Raw genomic sequence first — 15851 nt, 5'->3', positions numbered from 1 at the left:
TTGATCGGAGTAAGATGGGCTAAAAACGAGGAAGTTTGTAATATGACTCAACATGTTCAGGAATTTGTTTCAGTTTTTACTGAAATGAAATCTGGGAACTCTGTTGTTACCCAGTTCTAAAATTTCACCAGTTTCCTGTTTGTATTGTACTAAATTGATCTGAGCAGCACACTCGGGTTCTTTTTGCTCTCTGCGTATACTGTAAAACTCCAGCCTACTGTTGCATTTACCTACAGGTTTTCTGGTTCTTGACTGACTGACCTTATGCCACTATCATGTTTACCAAATTAGGCTTTCTGTAGAAATATCTCCAAGCCAAACCTTAGTGGCTTTTTTAGTTTGCCACTCTTACATATACTTTTGAGTCAAACTTTTCTTACTTTTTAATTTAAAAGTTGCTGTTTTCATAATCCTTGGGAGCTCTGTAAGTCTTTGATAAAGAAGAGTACAATATAAACCAACAGTATTTGTGTGCAATCTGATGGAAAAGAACATGTGTCAGTGTGTGCTTTTAACCAGTCTGCGTTCAGCAGTGTGTTACTGCAGTATGGATATTTGAGTAGAAATAAATGTGTTATCCCTTTGTAACATGGATATTTGCTTCATGTTATATGACTCTTGCAATATACTGTAAAATCCACAGGTGGCCACTGGTTTCAAAAAAGTGTTTTTGAATGTGTTATTACAATGTTACGTTGCATGAAAATATTGAGTGTTTGTTCTTGTGTTAGCTTTTAGCATTGAGCATGTTCACCCTGTTTGGGTCATAGATGTATTTAAGTGCGCTATGTACTGTACTGCTTTATTGTTTTACACGGGTTTGGTCACTTTCTTTGTAGTTTTTACTGTAATATTGATATGTAGAATAGTGTCATGACAGAAATGTAATTTCAGGACATTGTACACATAGTATCTTCTTTCACAACATGATTTAAAATATTGGAGAAAACTTTTTTTTCCCTCTTTGGGAAAAATTATGTTTTGTTTTTTTTTAAATTTACTGGTGCTTGTAATGCTGTGTTTCTATCAATGTAACACTGTTTTATTGTTAACATGCAATCTGTGGACATGGTTTATACTGAGTCATGGGACTGCAGTAACTGTAGACCGCATTTGCATTCAAATTGTCCTGACCGGGTGATAAAATCTTTGTGACACGTAGCAGAAACCAAAGACCGTTGGGAATGGTTCACAGACAGTTCAGTAAAATGGTGTTGATGTTTTTCTTTTCTTAAGTTGAATTTGCTGCTTTTGTTGTTGTTGTTTTGTCGGGAGTTAAGTGAAGTCTGTTTTATTTCGGTAAATGGTGCACACTCGCTCTGTGAAACATGTAAGATGGGAATTACCACTTGTGCCTTCTTTAAAAACACAGCAATGCAGGTGAAGGTGGTCACTGTGGTTAATTTTCTGCATTATATATATATATGTGTATATATATATATATATATATATATATATATATATATATATATATATATATATATATATATATATATATAAATAAATAAACTGCTTTTGTCAGTGTACAACTTTGAAGTGAACATAGTAACTTTTGCTTATGCATGCCGTTAACAGCTCATGAAAAAGTTTGAAGCTTCATGAAGTGTTGAGAATTATCAGGATGTTGGTTTTGGGTTTTTTTGCCAGTTTGCAAAATAAAAAAAAAGATTTGTTCTCATTATTTTTTTAATTGTGTGTTCAGTGTTGTCTGTGTAGCCATGTGGATGTATAAAACAGGAATACATGAGGAAATATTTTAATCTGTCAAAATTACAACATCTAAAGGGAAACCACACAGGAAATGTCCAAAAATGGAGGACGAGTGGAGCTTACAGTGCCAGACTGCTGAAGCCAAGACAGAGAAATCCCCCCCCCCCCTCCCCCGCCTCTGTCTTGATGACTTTTGTCTGCATTCTTTGAGACCATTAGCACTTTTTTTGTTGCTTTTCTGCAGAAGTCGTGCATGGTTTCATAGTTGGCAGAGCTCTCTGAGTGCAGCACAGGCTTGGTTCTTCCTCTCTCCATTTTCCCACTCAAGAGTTTTATTCCCACAAATGACCTGTGAATCATAAAAATGGGTTACCTGATACTATAGTTACAAACTAATAATATTAACTAGCAACAGTAATAGTAACCACTGTTAAGATAATGTGCTTTTCAATCTGACCTTTATCTTGGATTTGTGCAGGTGTACTTTGCAACTGACAAGTATTTTGGTCACCCCATTTAAGAAGTGCTACAACACAAGATGGCACAAATAAAATAAAACTGCCGTATGTTAAAGAAGCACCGACTGCAAACGGCAAACCATAAAGACATCACTTATAAATACCTTATAAATGCTTGGTTTAGAAGGTGATGTGTAAGTAAAGGATAACACCTTAATCCCATAAGAGTATCAATATTATTATTTTATTATTTTGTTGGCTGTTATTATTTAGTATTTATTCCAACTTTGAGATGAAAGTAATGAAAATGCTGCAATTATGTAATCAACGGTGCAGTAGGCTATCGTACCTGACTCTGTAAAACAAAAAAACAAACAAAAAAACAAAGGCTGATCCTGCACTGAATATAATGTAGACATTATCCAGAGACAATGACCAGGAAATACATGTTTTTATATTAATACCTGCACATGTCACTTCATTTTTAATAAAAAGGTGTATCCTTTTTTTAAAAATTTTTAATTTTTACTGTACTGATCCATGTACTGTATAATATCAAACATAGCAGCTGCCTTTTATTTTATTGCAGGCTATCAGCATGTGGCCATAACCTATGTTTAGTATGTAAATTGTATTTGCACTCAGTCACAAGCTTAACACAAATATTCGACCAGTCTTTGGATTATTAATGTCTAATAAAGGTCCCAAATGTGCCTATATATACCTCACCTGTTAGCCCACCTTAGGTGTTCTTCCGCCTTGTTCAGGATCTATTTTTTCCTCTCCGTCGACTGGCGGATGGATCATTATCCAACCTTAGCGACGATCCGTGAAAACACAGAAAAATAAATCCCAGCTGTTTTTCCACAATGTTGCTCCTTCAAAGGATACAACTTTGGCACAGGTAAGCAAAATTTAAAGAAACAAATCTTTTGTAAGACTAACCTTTGAGTATTTCTGTGTTTCCTACCACCACCTGTTATCTTTTTTCCCGAGGATAAGGTTACAGGTGATGCTCTCCATCACCTGTTGGGGTGTGTTAACCTCTCGCGGAGCAGCAATGTAGCTAGCTGACAGTGTGGCACAAAACGAGCAAACTGGAAGTAACTGTTGTTGTTTGTTTGGGGTTTTTTTTTTAAGGTTTTGACGAATGTAATGGAAAGCGAAAAACAAAGTACTGAGAGCGAGAGACAGCCTCTACACTGGAGAAGTTGCAAGCTGGTTATAGATCCTGCGCTGACGAACGGGCTGTACAAAGTGTACCGTTATGATGGACAATACTTTAACCTGCCGGTGAGCACCTGTCCGCCTCTCCACATAGGTGATGTCAGCACATGTATTATATCTATTATAATAATAATAATGATAACGAGGGTCTTCTCTGCCAGGTTGAGGACCTAGGTCTACTTCCTGTGATCACAGTCAGAGATCCGCGCATCTGCCGCCTGTGGAGCAGGTGTATCAAGACTGACTTCGTGGTTCCCAAATTTAAGGTAACTGTTAAAACGACTGTAATAATACAGACATCCTATTTTAAATAATCGTGCTTTAAAAACAACTAATAGCCCATTTCTTGTTTTCCCGTGTGTCTCCAGATTGATGAGTGGTACGTGGCTCCCGTTCCTCCAAAAGAAGTGACATTTTCTAAGCTCAACGACAACGTGAATGAGACTTTCTTGACTGATATGTGCAAAAAATATGGGAACATGGAAGAAGTGGAGATATTTTACAATCCCCAAAACAAGAAGCATTTAGGTATCGCAAAGGTCACATTTGATACAGTAAGGGCTGCAAGAGACGCTGTCCAGCACCTGCATGAGACATCAGTGATGGGAAATATTATTCATGTGGAACTTGATCCAAAGGGTAAACTTTACTTTTTCTCTGTGTGTGTGCCGAGGTGTAAATGTAAGTGTTGAATATGCTGATTAACTAGAATGTGCTCCTCCTCAGGGGAAAATAGGGCTCGATATCTCCAGCTCTTGTTAAGTGGGCTGTATACGCCTTGGATGTTGCCGGTGGGCAGCAGCGAACGGGCTCTTCAGGGCTTAGTTGACAGTTTGCTGGTGAACATTTAAATTTATTAAAAGCTCCTCATAATGATTTGACCCATGAAAAGATTTTATCTTTAATATTTGTATTACAGCTGTTAAATATGAATGTATTTGTTAATTGTTTTCCCCTTTTTTTACTTCATTATCAACATCTTGCAGGGAAGCTCGGCCACACAGCAGCTGGGAAGTGTCTGCAGCCCCACCAGCATTGCTACGCCCCTCTCTCTGGACACAGCCTACTCCAGTATTTGTCAAGACACACCTTGCAGCTTTGGGCTTACACCACGTTCTCAGGGAACCCCCCGGACTCCCTGCTTGCCTGCGACTCCTCTCTCCTCCCACGACTCTTGCTATTCCAGTCTTCAGGCGACTCCCGTCCTCCAAGGGGAACCCTCCGCCTATAGTGTTCACAAACCTTTAAGACAAGAGCTCTGCCGTCGTAGACGACAGCACAGGGGACTTAGCCACGTCTCAAATGTTAGCATCATTCTGAAGCAGTTCCAGCCACAGCCACCACATCCCCTCTTAACCAAAACACAAACTAGCAGCCAGCAGCTTGCATTGTGGAGTCCCAGTGCACAAACCTCCTCTAACAATAGTGACGAGGCTCCCTTTAGTCTCACCTCCCCTTTTCAGGATACTGAAGATGTGGTTAACACAAGTTATGCATCTTCACCTCTGAATGGCAACTCTCGCGACATCCTGACTGTTGATCTCTCAGCTGACCTGCAAACTAGAACAGCTTCTCCATTTGATAACCACCAGCCAGAGGCAGCTGTTTCAAGTCTAGACTCCCGAATTGAAAGTTTGCTGATAAACAGCCAGATCACTGACCCCTTATGCTTTCATGGAAAGACCTCTGAGACCGACCCATCCTCTCAAGAGAGCCCGGCTTCACCTGGCTCACCTCTTAAGGTCTCTTCCTCGGATGACTCACAGTTTTGTACCCCACTGTCTTGTGAATCCCCCACAAGCGGCCACCAGTACTCCCACAATGATGCTGTGGATGAAAATGAGGAGGACGAAACTACTCGAGCTGTTTCATTTCTTACAAGAAGTTCCCAGTCTCCCTGTCCGTCTGATGTTGCTTATTCAGAAAGCTTAACACACATTAACAATGAAGAAGATGCAGAGAGGGTCCAGCCATTGTCAGGCCCAAAGGTAATCTATCTGGATATTGTTACTATGTAAAAATGTTAATGGTGTGATATTAATCAGCCACTCAAATTATTATTGTTTCTGTCTTATTCAGGAACACTGTGCAGCACATCAGGAGAAGAAGTCCTCAAATAACAGACAGTTTGAAGCTGTGACACCAGCAGAAGACCTCTCTCTGCCCGATCCTCCATCCGGTTGTTCTTCCAGTTCCACTGCTCAGCAACTTACCCTGAAAGCTCTTCCAACTGTTACAGCTGGATTCCCCCAACCCCCAGCACCCCCTTTCCTTTTCCCCATTCCTCGATTTCCCCCCTCTCTTCCACCTGTTCCACCTCGCCTGCCAGATGGCACCATCCCGATCCCTCCTCCAGGATGGATGCCACCTCTGGGCCACAAAGCTGCCATCCCCATTCCTCCTCCCCCCATTCCACCTCCTACTTCAATTCCTCCTCCACCAACTTTCCTGAGACCCCCTCCACCTTTGATAGCGCCACCCTCTGTTCCACCTCCTGTGCACATGTTCCCTTTACCCATACAGCCGGGGTGTCCTTTGGATAAGGGGAATCCTCCAAGGCATGGTGGTCCACCGTTGCCATTCCCTCCTCCTCTTCCTCCTCCTCCTCCTCCTCTCTGGCCTGCACCTCCTTTTCCAAGGTTTAACCCCTTTGTGCCACCACCACTCTACCCACCTGTGCAGGCAAATCCCCACAAGATCACGACAGAAAAAGTTTTAGATATCCTCATGGATGAACTGAAGTCAATCATAAAGAAGGACATTACACGTAGAATGATTGAAGGGGTCGCTTTCAAGGCATTTGAAGACTGGTGGGAGTGTCAGGAGAAGAAGGCAAAGGTAAAACCTTTTTCACATACTTTATTGTCTCTTATAGTGGGCACATTAACAAAACATTTTGCATGTCTTTTAATGGGAGTAGTTGTTTGGAGCCAGTGGGTCTTATAACTCAGTTGATTCATTTAAGATACAAGAGTCTCCTCTGAAATGTGGAGCGGCAAGAGTGGAAGACAGGAACAAATTCCTAAATCCCCTCAGTAACATTGGTGGGCAGAGCAGAAAACCACCACTGCCATCCTTCAAGGTAATCTGTTCTGGAGAGATTTTTGAAACACAGCTGGTTTTGACTGCCAAGTGATGCCTAAATAAAGAAATTTCCACGCAGGTAAAAAGGAAAAGATCAGACGAGACAGGAAATGACTCCGGTTCTGCTCTCGATCATTCTGGTCAGTGCGATTAATTCAAATTTCAGTGTGTATTAACTTTCTGTGCCAGACTGTCGCTTTAACTGATTCTAACTTGTTGCATTAGAGGTGAAGAAAGGGGACGACAGAGTGCGAGCGGCGTCTGAGAGAGGCAAACGCAGACACGCAAGACCACTGGACCTGGACAGTGATGATGATGATGATGGTGGTGATGCCGGGAAAGAAGATAAGATACTTCAAGTTGAAGAAGCGATACCAGACAAAGTGAAGGCTTTTGTGCTGGATGAGGATGAGCCGCACATCCTGGTAAATGAAGAGACAGAAAAGAAAAAAGAAATAGCAAATAAGAAATTGAGAAAAATGCCCTGAGGTCAATATTTTAGTCTGGTGCCTTTACTTTTTCAGTTTTTAGTCTTAAAATTAAAATTTTAACTAAAAAGTTTAAACTTCTGGAGACAGCATTACATAACTGGTGCTCTGATTAGTCTGACAGAGATGCTCATGGCGATGATGAAGATGATGATGATGATGGCAGTAATCATACTGCGGAAGAAAATAGTCCGATGGAGGATCGATGTGACGGAGAGCAGTGCTTAAACAGCGGTATGTTAAAATCTCATACAACACTCAACACTCATTAAAAATCACATATCTTAACATTGAACAGTGTTGTTTCTTTTTCAAATGTAGAGGTTTTTTCAGAGGACAGCGAGCACACGTCGGACTGCGACACTTCAGATTCGCTCTCCTCGGTGGGCTTTGAGGACACGTTGTCTGACCTGACCACTGAAGGTGAAGACGCCGAGGAGGACAGCGAGGACGCCGGGAGTGAAGAGTGTATAGTTATATCATCAGATGAGGACTCAGTGGAGCTCGAGCCCCCTCTTACCCCCTCAGCCCCACTGACCCCTGGTGCTCAGCTGGATCTGGACCAGCAGGGCTGGTCAGAGCTGTTCCCAAGGCAGGAAACGGAGGAGGACCAGTACACATCGTGCCACGAAGACAACTGCGACTTCGATGCCATGATGGAGCTCCATACCAGCAAACCCCAGGACCTGCTGCCCCCATCACCTCTAGGACTCTCAGGTTACATGTCCTTGTAAAGCAATAGATCTGTTAAGTTAGTGTCATCAGGTTAATCAAAAGTGGTTTAATTGTCACTCATGTAACAATATCTTGTAATACTCCCTGAATTTCCAGTGTGCTACAAATTAACAGAACTACACAAGAGTAAGTTGTGTATAGGTTTTGAAATAATTATGTATGAAAATTCCTTGTTAATCTGTATAGCAGTGGAGCCATGCCTTGATATGGAGATGGAAAGCCCTGATTGGACAGTGGAGTCTCCAGAGAACATAAAAAGCCTGAGGCCCCCCACTCCTACTGGCCGTTTGGTGGACAGTGACCCTGACATCCTTTTAAAAAGCAGACCATCATCTCCTGCTGCAGAGGAGGAGGAACGACCGCCAACACCAGGCAAGGGAATAGTGGCAGGACTGGAAAGTGAGAATTCAGAGGAAGTCCTCTCCCTCTCCCCAGCAAGCGATGGACTCGCTCAACCTCCCTCTGATCTCCTCATGGCATCATACCCATTATGCCAGGAGATGCCTAAGACTCCTGGCAGAGATGAAAGAGGTATGTGGACTCATTGTAGCTCAGGGAGAGCTCCTGCAACACCTGGAAGAGGGACCGCAGATTTAGAATTTAGCACAGTGAGCCCGCCCCTTAGCAGCCCACCACTTATCCCACTATTGCCCAGCAGTCCATACATCACAGCCCCAAAGACTCCAGGAAGAGACATTATCCTGCCCAGAAGATCAATAGTCCACAAAAGGAAATCCCAGGTGGCGGCAACGTCAGTGCCTCTGTCATGTAATAACATTTTCAGAGTTTCCCCCATCACAGTGTCCTCGCCATTCAGCGTCTCTGACTCTTCATGTGACAGCGTTGATGGAAGGGATGTCCAGATCCGTTCAGGTGTGAGAGCAAAGCCTCTACAGGGACTGGAGAACATGCCTGAGCTGTTGGACAAAGAGAAAATCTTACTGAGGCTAAAACGATGGAGGAGGCTGAAGAAGAGAAGGCGAGCCCGTCACTGGGAGAGATCACTTAAAAGAATCAGTCCGTTGTTCTCTCAACGTCGTCCTCACAGGTGGCGTTCACCCTACGAAGAGAGGAAAATCCTTCATAGCATTTGGAAGGACGGCTTGGATGAAGAAGATGTAAGGTTTCTGCAGTGCACCTATGAAAGGCTGCAGGTGCAGGATAATGGCTGTGGGTGGCTCAGTGACACCCTCTGGATGCCTCATCCTCATATCCTTACAGACAGTGTTTTATGTTGAAATGATTCTTTATATTGTGGGAAACAGGTAAGTTGTTTTTAAGTCATACTTAGAATGTTTTTTTGTTTTGTTTTTTCTGATGAAGCTGCTCTTTGCATATTACTCTGCTGTTCACATCCTTAACTGCTGCTCACTGACTAAGGTCCTTACAGAGAAGAATGAGGAGCACAGATCCTGGCAGCCGCACCACAGAACAGGCTCTGCTCGAAGTGAAGGTTTTTACAAAATCAGCAGGAAGGATAAAATGAGGTATCTGCACAACACGCGGCTGGCTGCGGAGCTTCCGTCTACAAGCGCTCAGGTATTAAAGGAGGACAGAAGGTGAGGATTTCTGTGTCCAGTTTAAGATTTATCTATTTAACGTTGAGACATTTTTCATCAGGGAACGTGCATTCCAGCCCAGCAACCCACTTCACTGCGAGCTGGGTCTGACTTCAGGTGTGAACAGCGCCGGCTGCTGTCCTCTTTCAGCTGTGACAGTGACCTGGTCAAGTTCAACCAACTCAAGGTTAGCAGGAAGTTAGTGACAATCAGCAGACTACTGTAAAAGCCCAGTTTGAAAGAAGTCTACAGTGGAGTCTAAAACTGAGTTTACCGTTAGATTTTATTTGGGCAGACAAGAAATCAGAACATTAGTTCTGCACTCTAAAAAAAGAAAGAAATAATTTCACACTTATTGTATGTTTTTTTTAACTTTGTTAAGTCTTGAGCCACTTCTCCTTTCTTTATATTTTGCTGGGAACATGGGAAATAGGTGCAGAGATTTATTGAAACATATGCAAACATATATGGAAAGATGAGCATACTGAAAAACAGGATCAACTGAATCTTTTAGGTGTCAGGTTCTTGTTGGATTTCTTCCTGTTTCTTCTTTCATCAGTTTTAAATAGTTTAACTTTAAATAAGGTGCAGCTTCTTCTTTTGCACTCTACTGATGGCTGTAGAGCCGATGGCAACAAAGTGCCTAAAATACAATTTAAACCAAACAAACAAATAAAAAAAATCCTCTGAAAATGGTCAAGCACAAGGATTGTACTGAAAGTGACTGAAAAACCAGCCAGTATCCAAATAAAAAATTGACTTTACTATTCATTGGCTTTCAAATTCACAAAGCAAAATATAGAGTAATGAGGGTGACTCGAGATTTTTGCACAGCACTGTCTCATTTGAGCGACAGTCCAAACCCATGCTATATCGTCTGTCAGTTCCGAAGGAAGAGGATTCGTTTCAGCAGGAGTTACATCCACGAGTGGGGCCTGTTTGCCATGGAGCCTATTGCTGCAGACGAGATGGTGATTGAGTATGTGGGCCAAATCATCCGACAGGTAATTCTGATGCAAACTAACATGCACTTTTAAACAAACCCCTCTTCCCCTGATTGTTTCTCTAAATTAGTCCACCGGTCCACTGGGGGCCTCGGGTCGTGCTGGGTGGTTTCCATCCATGCGTGTAGAGTAACTGTGATAAACAACCCTCGCATAGATGGAAAGCCACATCTGTTTTCTTTCTCCTCAGGTCATTGCTGACATGAGGGAGCAGAGATACGAGGAGGAGGGCATTGGAAGCAGCTATTTGTTTCGGGTGGATCAGGACACCATCATTGATGCTACCAAATGTGGGAACTTAGCCAGGTTTATCAACCACAGCTGCAATGTGAGTAAAAACCTGCGGTGCTGTGGTTAGAGATGAAAGTGATTCCACATAAAGTATTCCCATTAAAAGGTTTGTGGGGTTTATTTATTTATTTTTGTCTTACAGCCTAACTGCTACGCAAAGATCATCACAGTGGAGTCTCAGAAGAAGATAGTCATATACTCCCGCCAGCCTATAAACATCAATGAAGAGATTACATATGACTACAAGTTTCCCATTGAGGAAACAAAGATCCCTTGTTTGTGTGGGGCAGACGGCTGCAGAGGCTCCTTGAACTAATCACCTGTTAAGTGGCCCGATTAGGTTAAGAGAAAAAGTGGTAACCTAAACCAGAGGTATCAAAAAGCAATTTTTAATACTGTTCAGCAACTATTCAGCATTTTGGAAGCCGTAGAAGAGCTCATGAAAGAACTGCAGACATGTGGTACTCAGTGAATAATGGTTTAATACTAAGCTGCCATAAACAATATATAAATCAGGACCGGAACAAACACTTGGGACTCACAGAGAGTTATCACAGTTTATGAGAAAAACAAACAAAAACCAAGAGTGGTCTCTTTTAAACAGGAGGGGAAAATCACATCCTAGACTTCATGCTAAATCTCCCAACTTCTGTTGACCTCGCCGTCTAAAAGTTAACAAAGTGTATAGTTAAATGTTTTCATTTATGAGAGCTCGGATAACGTTTTGCTTGAGTCAAGCTTGTGTTAATAAAAATGGTTTTCCTGTTGATGTTTTATACAAACTGGAAGCACTGCATTGTGATTTAAAGTGGATGTTGTACTCATGTCATTTTTGCAAGCATCAGGAGAAATGATAAAGACATAAAATGAACAATTAAATGTAAAAAACCAAAACCAAAAAACAAACATGCAACACATAAAAAATAAAGAAAACCATAAGTATACGTGCTTTGCGTATTTCTCACAATATGAGACATTTTCAGGCATAAGGATGTTTATTAGAGCATTCATTTTATACTAAGTTGATGGATATAGCATATTTTCTGAGCTCTTAAATTAATGCATCACCCAGTTCACATCTTGTTTAAATCTCCATTTGGTGTCAGAACAGTCAGATTGCCTCTAGCGTGCTGGTCTGCTTCAATAGCCTCAAAAAGAGACTTGAAGTTTCCTGCACCAAAGCCCTGTGGATGGGAACATGTTTTTTTTTTTTGTTTAATAACATGTTAAATATACTGTAGAGTACATTTCCACTGCTTGTTTAGCCAGTGGTGCCCTCACCTGGTGATTGTGTCTCTGAATGACTTCCAAGAACACAGTGGGGCGATCCTGGACCGGCTTAGTGAAGATTTGAAGTAGGTAGCCATTGTCATCGTAGTCCACCAAGATCTTTAGTTCCTGGGTAACGGTGAGGACATAAAACAATATTTTGTCAATTTGAAGGGATTTTTTTGGTTAATTATGAAGACAAAATGTGTTTTATACACCTTTAGTCTTTAAAAAAATATGATTCGAGTGAACTGAGTCAACATGTTCTACGATTTAAAAAAGGCCACTGTGTTTGGCTACGTAAGGATCACAAATCATCACTCTTTCAGCTTTGTTAATTTAGGGTTTTAGCTCTGACCTGCAGGACATCAAGGTCCTCTGAGATTTTGACCTTTGAGTGTTTCAGCTTCTCTCTCAGCTGGTCGTAGTAGGTCTCAGGCACAGACATGAACTCCATCCCACGCTCCTTCAGGTTACGGATCTGCAAACAAGGTAATTAACATTACAGTTAAGCTGCTGTTATAACTGAGCCTGTTGCAGAGGTAAGCAGGGTGTTTTAGTTGCCATACTGTAGTAATGATATCTGAAGTGTTCATGGCGATATGCTGCACTCCTGGACCTCCATAGTACTCCACATATTCCTGTAAGTCAATAATGTTCTTATTAGTCCACATACCACATGGTTAATGTTTGTTCATTTGAATACTTCAGCTCTGGTTTTAATCTGGTAACCCTGATGTTTAATTAAAGTAGATAAACTGTAAGCAACATGCCTGGATTTGAGACTTTCTCTTCCCCATTGCAGGCTCATTGATGGGCATTTTCACGGTCTCCTCGTAGTTTGCCACGACGATTGAGCGGAGGGCGCTGAATTCTGTCTGAAGCTGCTTGTCGTCCACGGACCAGAAGCGGTGAAAGAGAAGGTTTCTCTGATACCTGTTAAATGAAGAAACACAGATTAGGAGCCACTGTAGCACAAATACTCTTGAAGTTGCTCTCATAGTGTCATATGCACAGTAAAGAAACACGTTTCTTCACATGGCAAACAAAAGAAAATACACACACACACACACACACACACACACACACACACACACACATATATATATATATATATATATATATATATATATATATATGTAGATATGGAGAGAGAGTGAGAGAGAGAGAAATATAGCCTTATATATTATATTAAAAGAACCAGAGCTGCAAAAGCAATGTACATATTAATGCAATTTACATTTATAGTGATAACCTGGGCTTCATACTCCACAGACACCACATTAACTAAATTTGAGGGGTTACATTTTTGGCCTGTAAAAACATCAGTGACTGACATTTTTATGAGCCAAAAAAAAATTTGTTCTTCACATCTGAAAACCGCCAGCCAGTGTAACACGCCTCTTCAGAGGTTAAACCAATGAGCTTGCTCATTTAGAGAACTGCCTTACTTCCAACAATGCAGTAAAAAAACAAAAAAAAACAAGATCCAGATGTGGAAAGCCCACTTAATGCAAAGTCATGCTGATCCCAAGTCATGCCAAAAAAACTGAGTTATGTAAGAATCAGACACCCTTTAGCTCCGCCCCTCATTCACCCTCTGGCTTGTGTTTCTGCAGAACACATGGCAAAAGTTGGCCTTCGAGGATTTTTGCTAGACAAACCCTCTTAGATGTGGATAACTGACAGGGCGTATTTTAACCCGAAGCACAATCTTTTTCTAAACCTAACCAACTAAAAACAACGTTCTAGGAAATATTCAAGCCTCCCTACATCTTCTGCAGTTTTTTTCGTCCCAACACGGAGGCTTTTAGTTGTATTTATATGGTACATTGCTATTTCACACTCTCTACAAGAACTAGCTGCAAGTCCTCACCATTCCACCGCTGAAACCATCTCATCATCTGGTTGGTTTCCTACAACGTGATCGATAAAGTCCAGGTTTCCACTTGGGCTGCACGGAGGGGAAAAACAAACAAATAATTCAGTCAGCTGTGATTCAGACAGAAATACACATTATCAGTTTACAAAAACATCACATCCGGAATAATTTCTGTTTACTCACAGTTTGTCAAGTAAGGGGTCCTTGAACAGAGGAGGATGGAACCCAGGCAGAAACAATCCACTGTATCCTGTCCTCTCCACAAATGTGTGAGTGGTGTCACCATACTGAAGGAAACAAAAGCAAATCCAAAATCCTGGATTTTCTGATGTTTCCAACTTTTTTCATAAATCCCTGAATCATGGTATATAAAATATTCACTATAAATATACAACACTTACAGTTTGCAGCACAGCCAGCCTGACTTTACCATATTTGTCCTCCAGAGTGTAGGGTTCCTTTATAATGACTGCCCCTCGCGCCCGGGCTTTCTGTTTGGGAAATAATGTTAATTATGGAAGCAATAGCTTTTTCAGTTACTAACATGATGCATCTGTAAAATAAAACCTGAACCATTACCTGCACGAGAAAGTCACAGTCCTCCACTGTAAATGCAATGTCCTTCACTCCGTCCCCATGCTTAACCAAATGATCCCCCAGCTCTGAAAACATGACAATAACAGACATTTTCTTCAGCTTAAATGAACATATGATTCACAGGTTTCTTAAAACTCATTTTTTTTAAACTTACATTTTTGTGATTTATAATGAATGTGTACTAAAAGGGATTGTTTTGAGTGGGACTTTCACCAAAGCAAATCAAGATAATATGTTTTCAACAATTTCTTCTTTCCTTGCTTATTCAAATTGATCATAGGGGTCAGTCATGGCACCGATATTCTTACCACAGACTAGTCTAAATATATTTTATTGACATGGAACTGCAAAAAGTCTGGCAAAAGAAAGAATGCACAAAATAGTATAGTAGTATATATATCTAAAAATGTAACAGAAGTGTAGACATCTTACAAATGAACCTGTTAAAGGGGAATGCCAAACAAAGTCAAAAGTAATTGTGACCACTACAGGAACCCAGCTCCTTATCAGTGCTGTACCTTTGTTTCCAGGATTGAGGGCGGATGAGAACACGTAAATGATCTGTGAAATACAGAGTGAACACATCGACGTGATTAAACTCCTGCCTCTGTGCATCTTTAGCTTTCACTTGAGTCTAGGTGTGTTTTGTTACAATTAACATCACTCAACAAATCTACACATTGTAAGCAAACTTTTTTAGGTGCTTTAAAGTGATTTCCCCTCTTGTGGGCTGCGGGCACTGAGTGCTCTTTACCTTGCCTTGTTTGACTACATGTGACACCACTTCACGACTGCCCGTCTCCAAACCTTGGTAAGCCACAGGCTCAAATCCAAGCTTGTTGCAGTAATATGATGCAGCCTGTTGGAGACAAACAAAAACGTGAGGAAAGAGGGAACCGATTCACAGTCTGCTGAAACTGGGCATGTTTGCAGCAGACTGGCTTTAGCGCCATCTCCTGGTGACAAATTTTGATGGTGTTTGTGCAGCAGGGGTTCTGGGAGGTGGGAAAATGAGTATGTGGTCTGGTGTTCTGTGTGCTGTGTTCCCTCCACCCCTTTGGATGACCAATAAAACAGCTAAAAGAAAAGTAGAACAAACTTACCTGCTTTGCATTTCCAACCCAGAATGTTAAGTGATCAAAGCAGAGGAATCTGCCCTGCTCATGCTGAAGACAAAAAGAAATAACAAAAATCAGTCACATATGCAAGTTTAAACAAAAATCTAATAATACCAAAACCAGCTTGCAGTCAATGATTAAATAATCTCTGCAGTGCAACACACACGAATCAGTTATTTACCTTCTCGCCTTTGTCTGTGTATGTTGTCTGCAATTAAAAGTAACACACCAAAACTTACTACTTACAGAAAAAGAACTGCTTTTTTGGCATAACCAATATTATCTCCATGCAAACACAAATTCTCAGAGCGACCTGAGATAGGAGAAAGAAGCCATTTGAGAGGATTCATCAGCGAAGAGCAACTCACCATCTTTGCTGGAGGTGATGAGACCTGACAGTCCGAATGAAATCTGTGGCGAACGCCTGAA

The 15851-nt window shown here is 41.3% G+C and overlaps 2 protein-coding genes across 2 annotated transcripts; one reads left to right on the top strand and one right to left on the bottom strand.

The window, feature by feature from the left end:
* Positions 1–2994: 2994 nt before the first annotated feature.
* On the top strand, positions 2995–10872 carry LOC146375860 (histone-lysine N-methyltransferase SETD1B-A-like). Its single transcript, XM_084946625.1, has 18 exons — positions 2995–3072; positions 3309–3461; positions 3557–3661; positions 3764–4034; positions 4122–4234; positions 4382–5383; positions 5475–6233; positions 6361–6477; positions 6559–6619; positions 6705–6904; positions 7084–7201; positions 7289–7684; positions 7889–8911; positions 9075–9241; positions 9323–9448; positions 10146–10265; positions 10456–10593; positions 10699–10872. The coding sequence occupies exons 2-18, from the start codon at positions 3324–3326 to the stop codon at positions 10870–10872; spliced, it is 5028 nt and encodes a 1675-aa protein (XP_084802751.1). The 5' UTR covers positions 2995–3072; positions 3309–3323.
* A 109-nt stretch (positions 10873–10981) lies between these two features.
* On the bottom strand, positions 10982–15851 carry hpdb (4-hydroxyphenylpyruvate dioxygenase b). Its single transcript, XM_084946622.1, has 14 exons — positions 15791–15851; positions 15604–15630; positions 15408–15470; positions 15059–15163; positions 14823–14865; positions 14287–14369; positions 14109–14198; positions 13891–13994; positions 13702–13779; positions 12599–12761; positions 12395–12466; positions 12184–12306; positions 11838–11954; positions 10982–11740 (listed from the first exon to the last, which is right to left on the bottom strand). The coding sequence occupies exons 1-14, from the start codon at positions 15791–15793 to the stop codon at positions 11630–11632; spliced, it is 1182 nt and encodes a 393-aa protein (XP_084802748.1). The 5' UTR covers positions 15794–15851; the 3' UTR covers positions 10982–11629.

Source organism: Perissodus microlepis, chromosome 12 (assembly GCF_051167445.1).
Source record: "Perissodus microlepis isolate ML-2025 ecotype Zambia chromosome 12, ASM5116744v1, whole genome shotgun sequence".
In the NCBI taxonomy this organism is placed as follows: Eukaryota; Metazoa; Chordata; class Actinopteri; order Cichliformes; family Cichlidae; genus Perissodus; species Perissodus microlepis.
The sequence above is the reverse complement of the archived record's forward strand: the minus strand, read 5'-3'. Positions and strand labels throughout refer to the sequence as shown.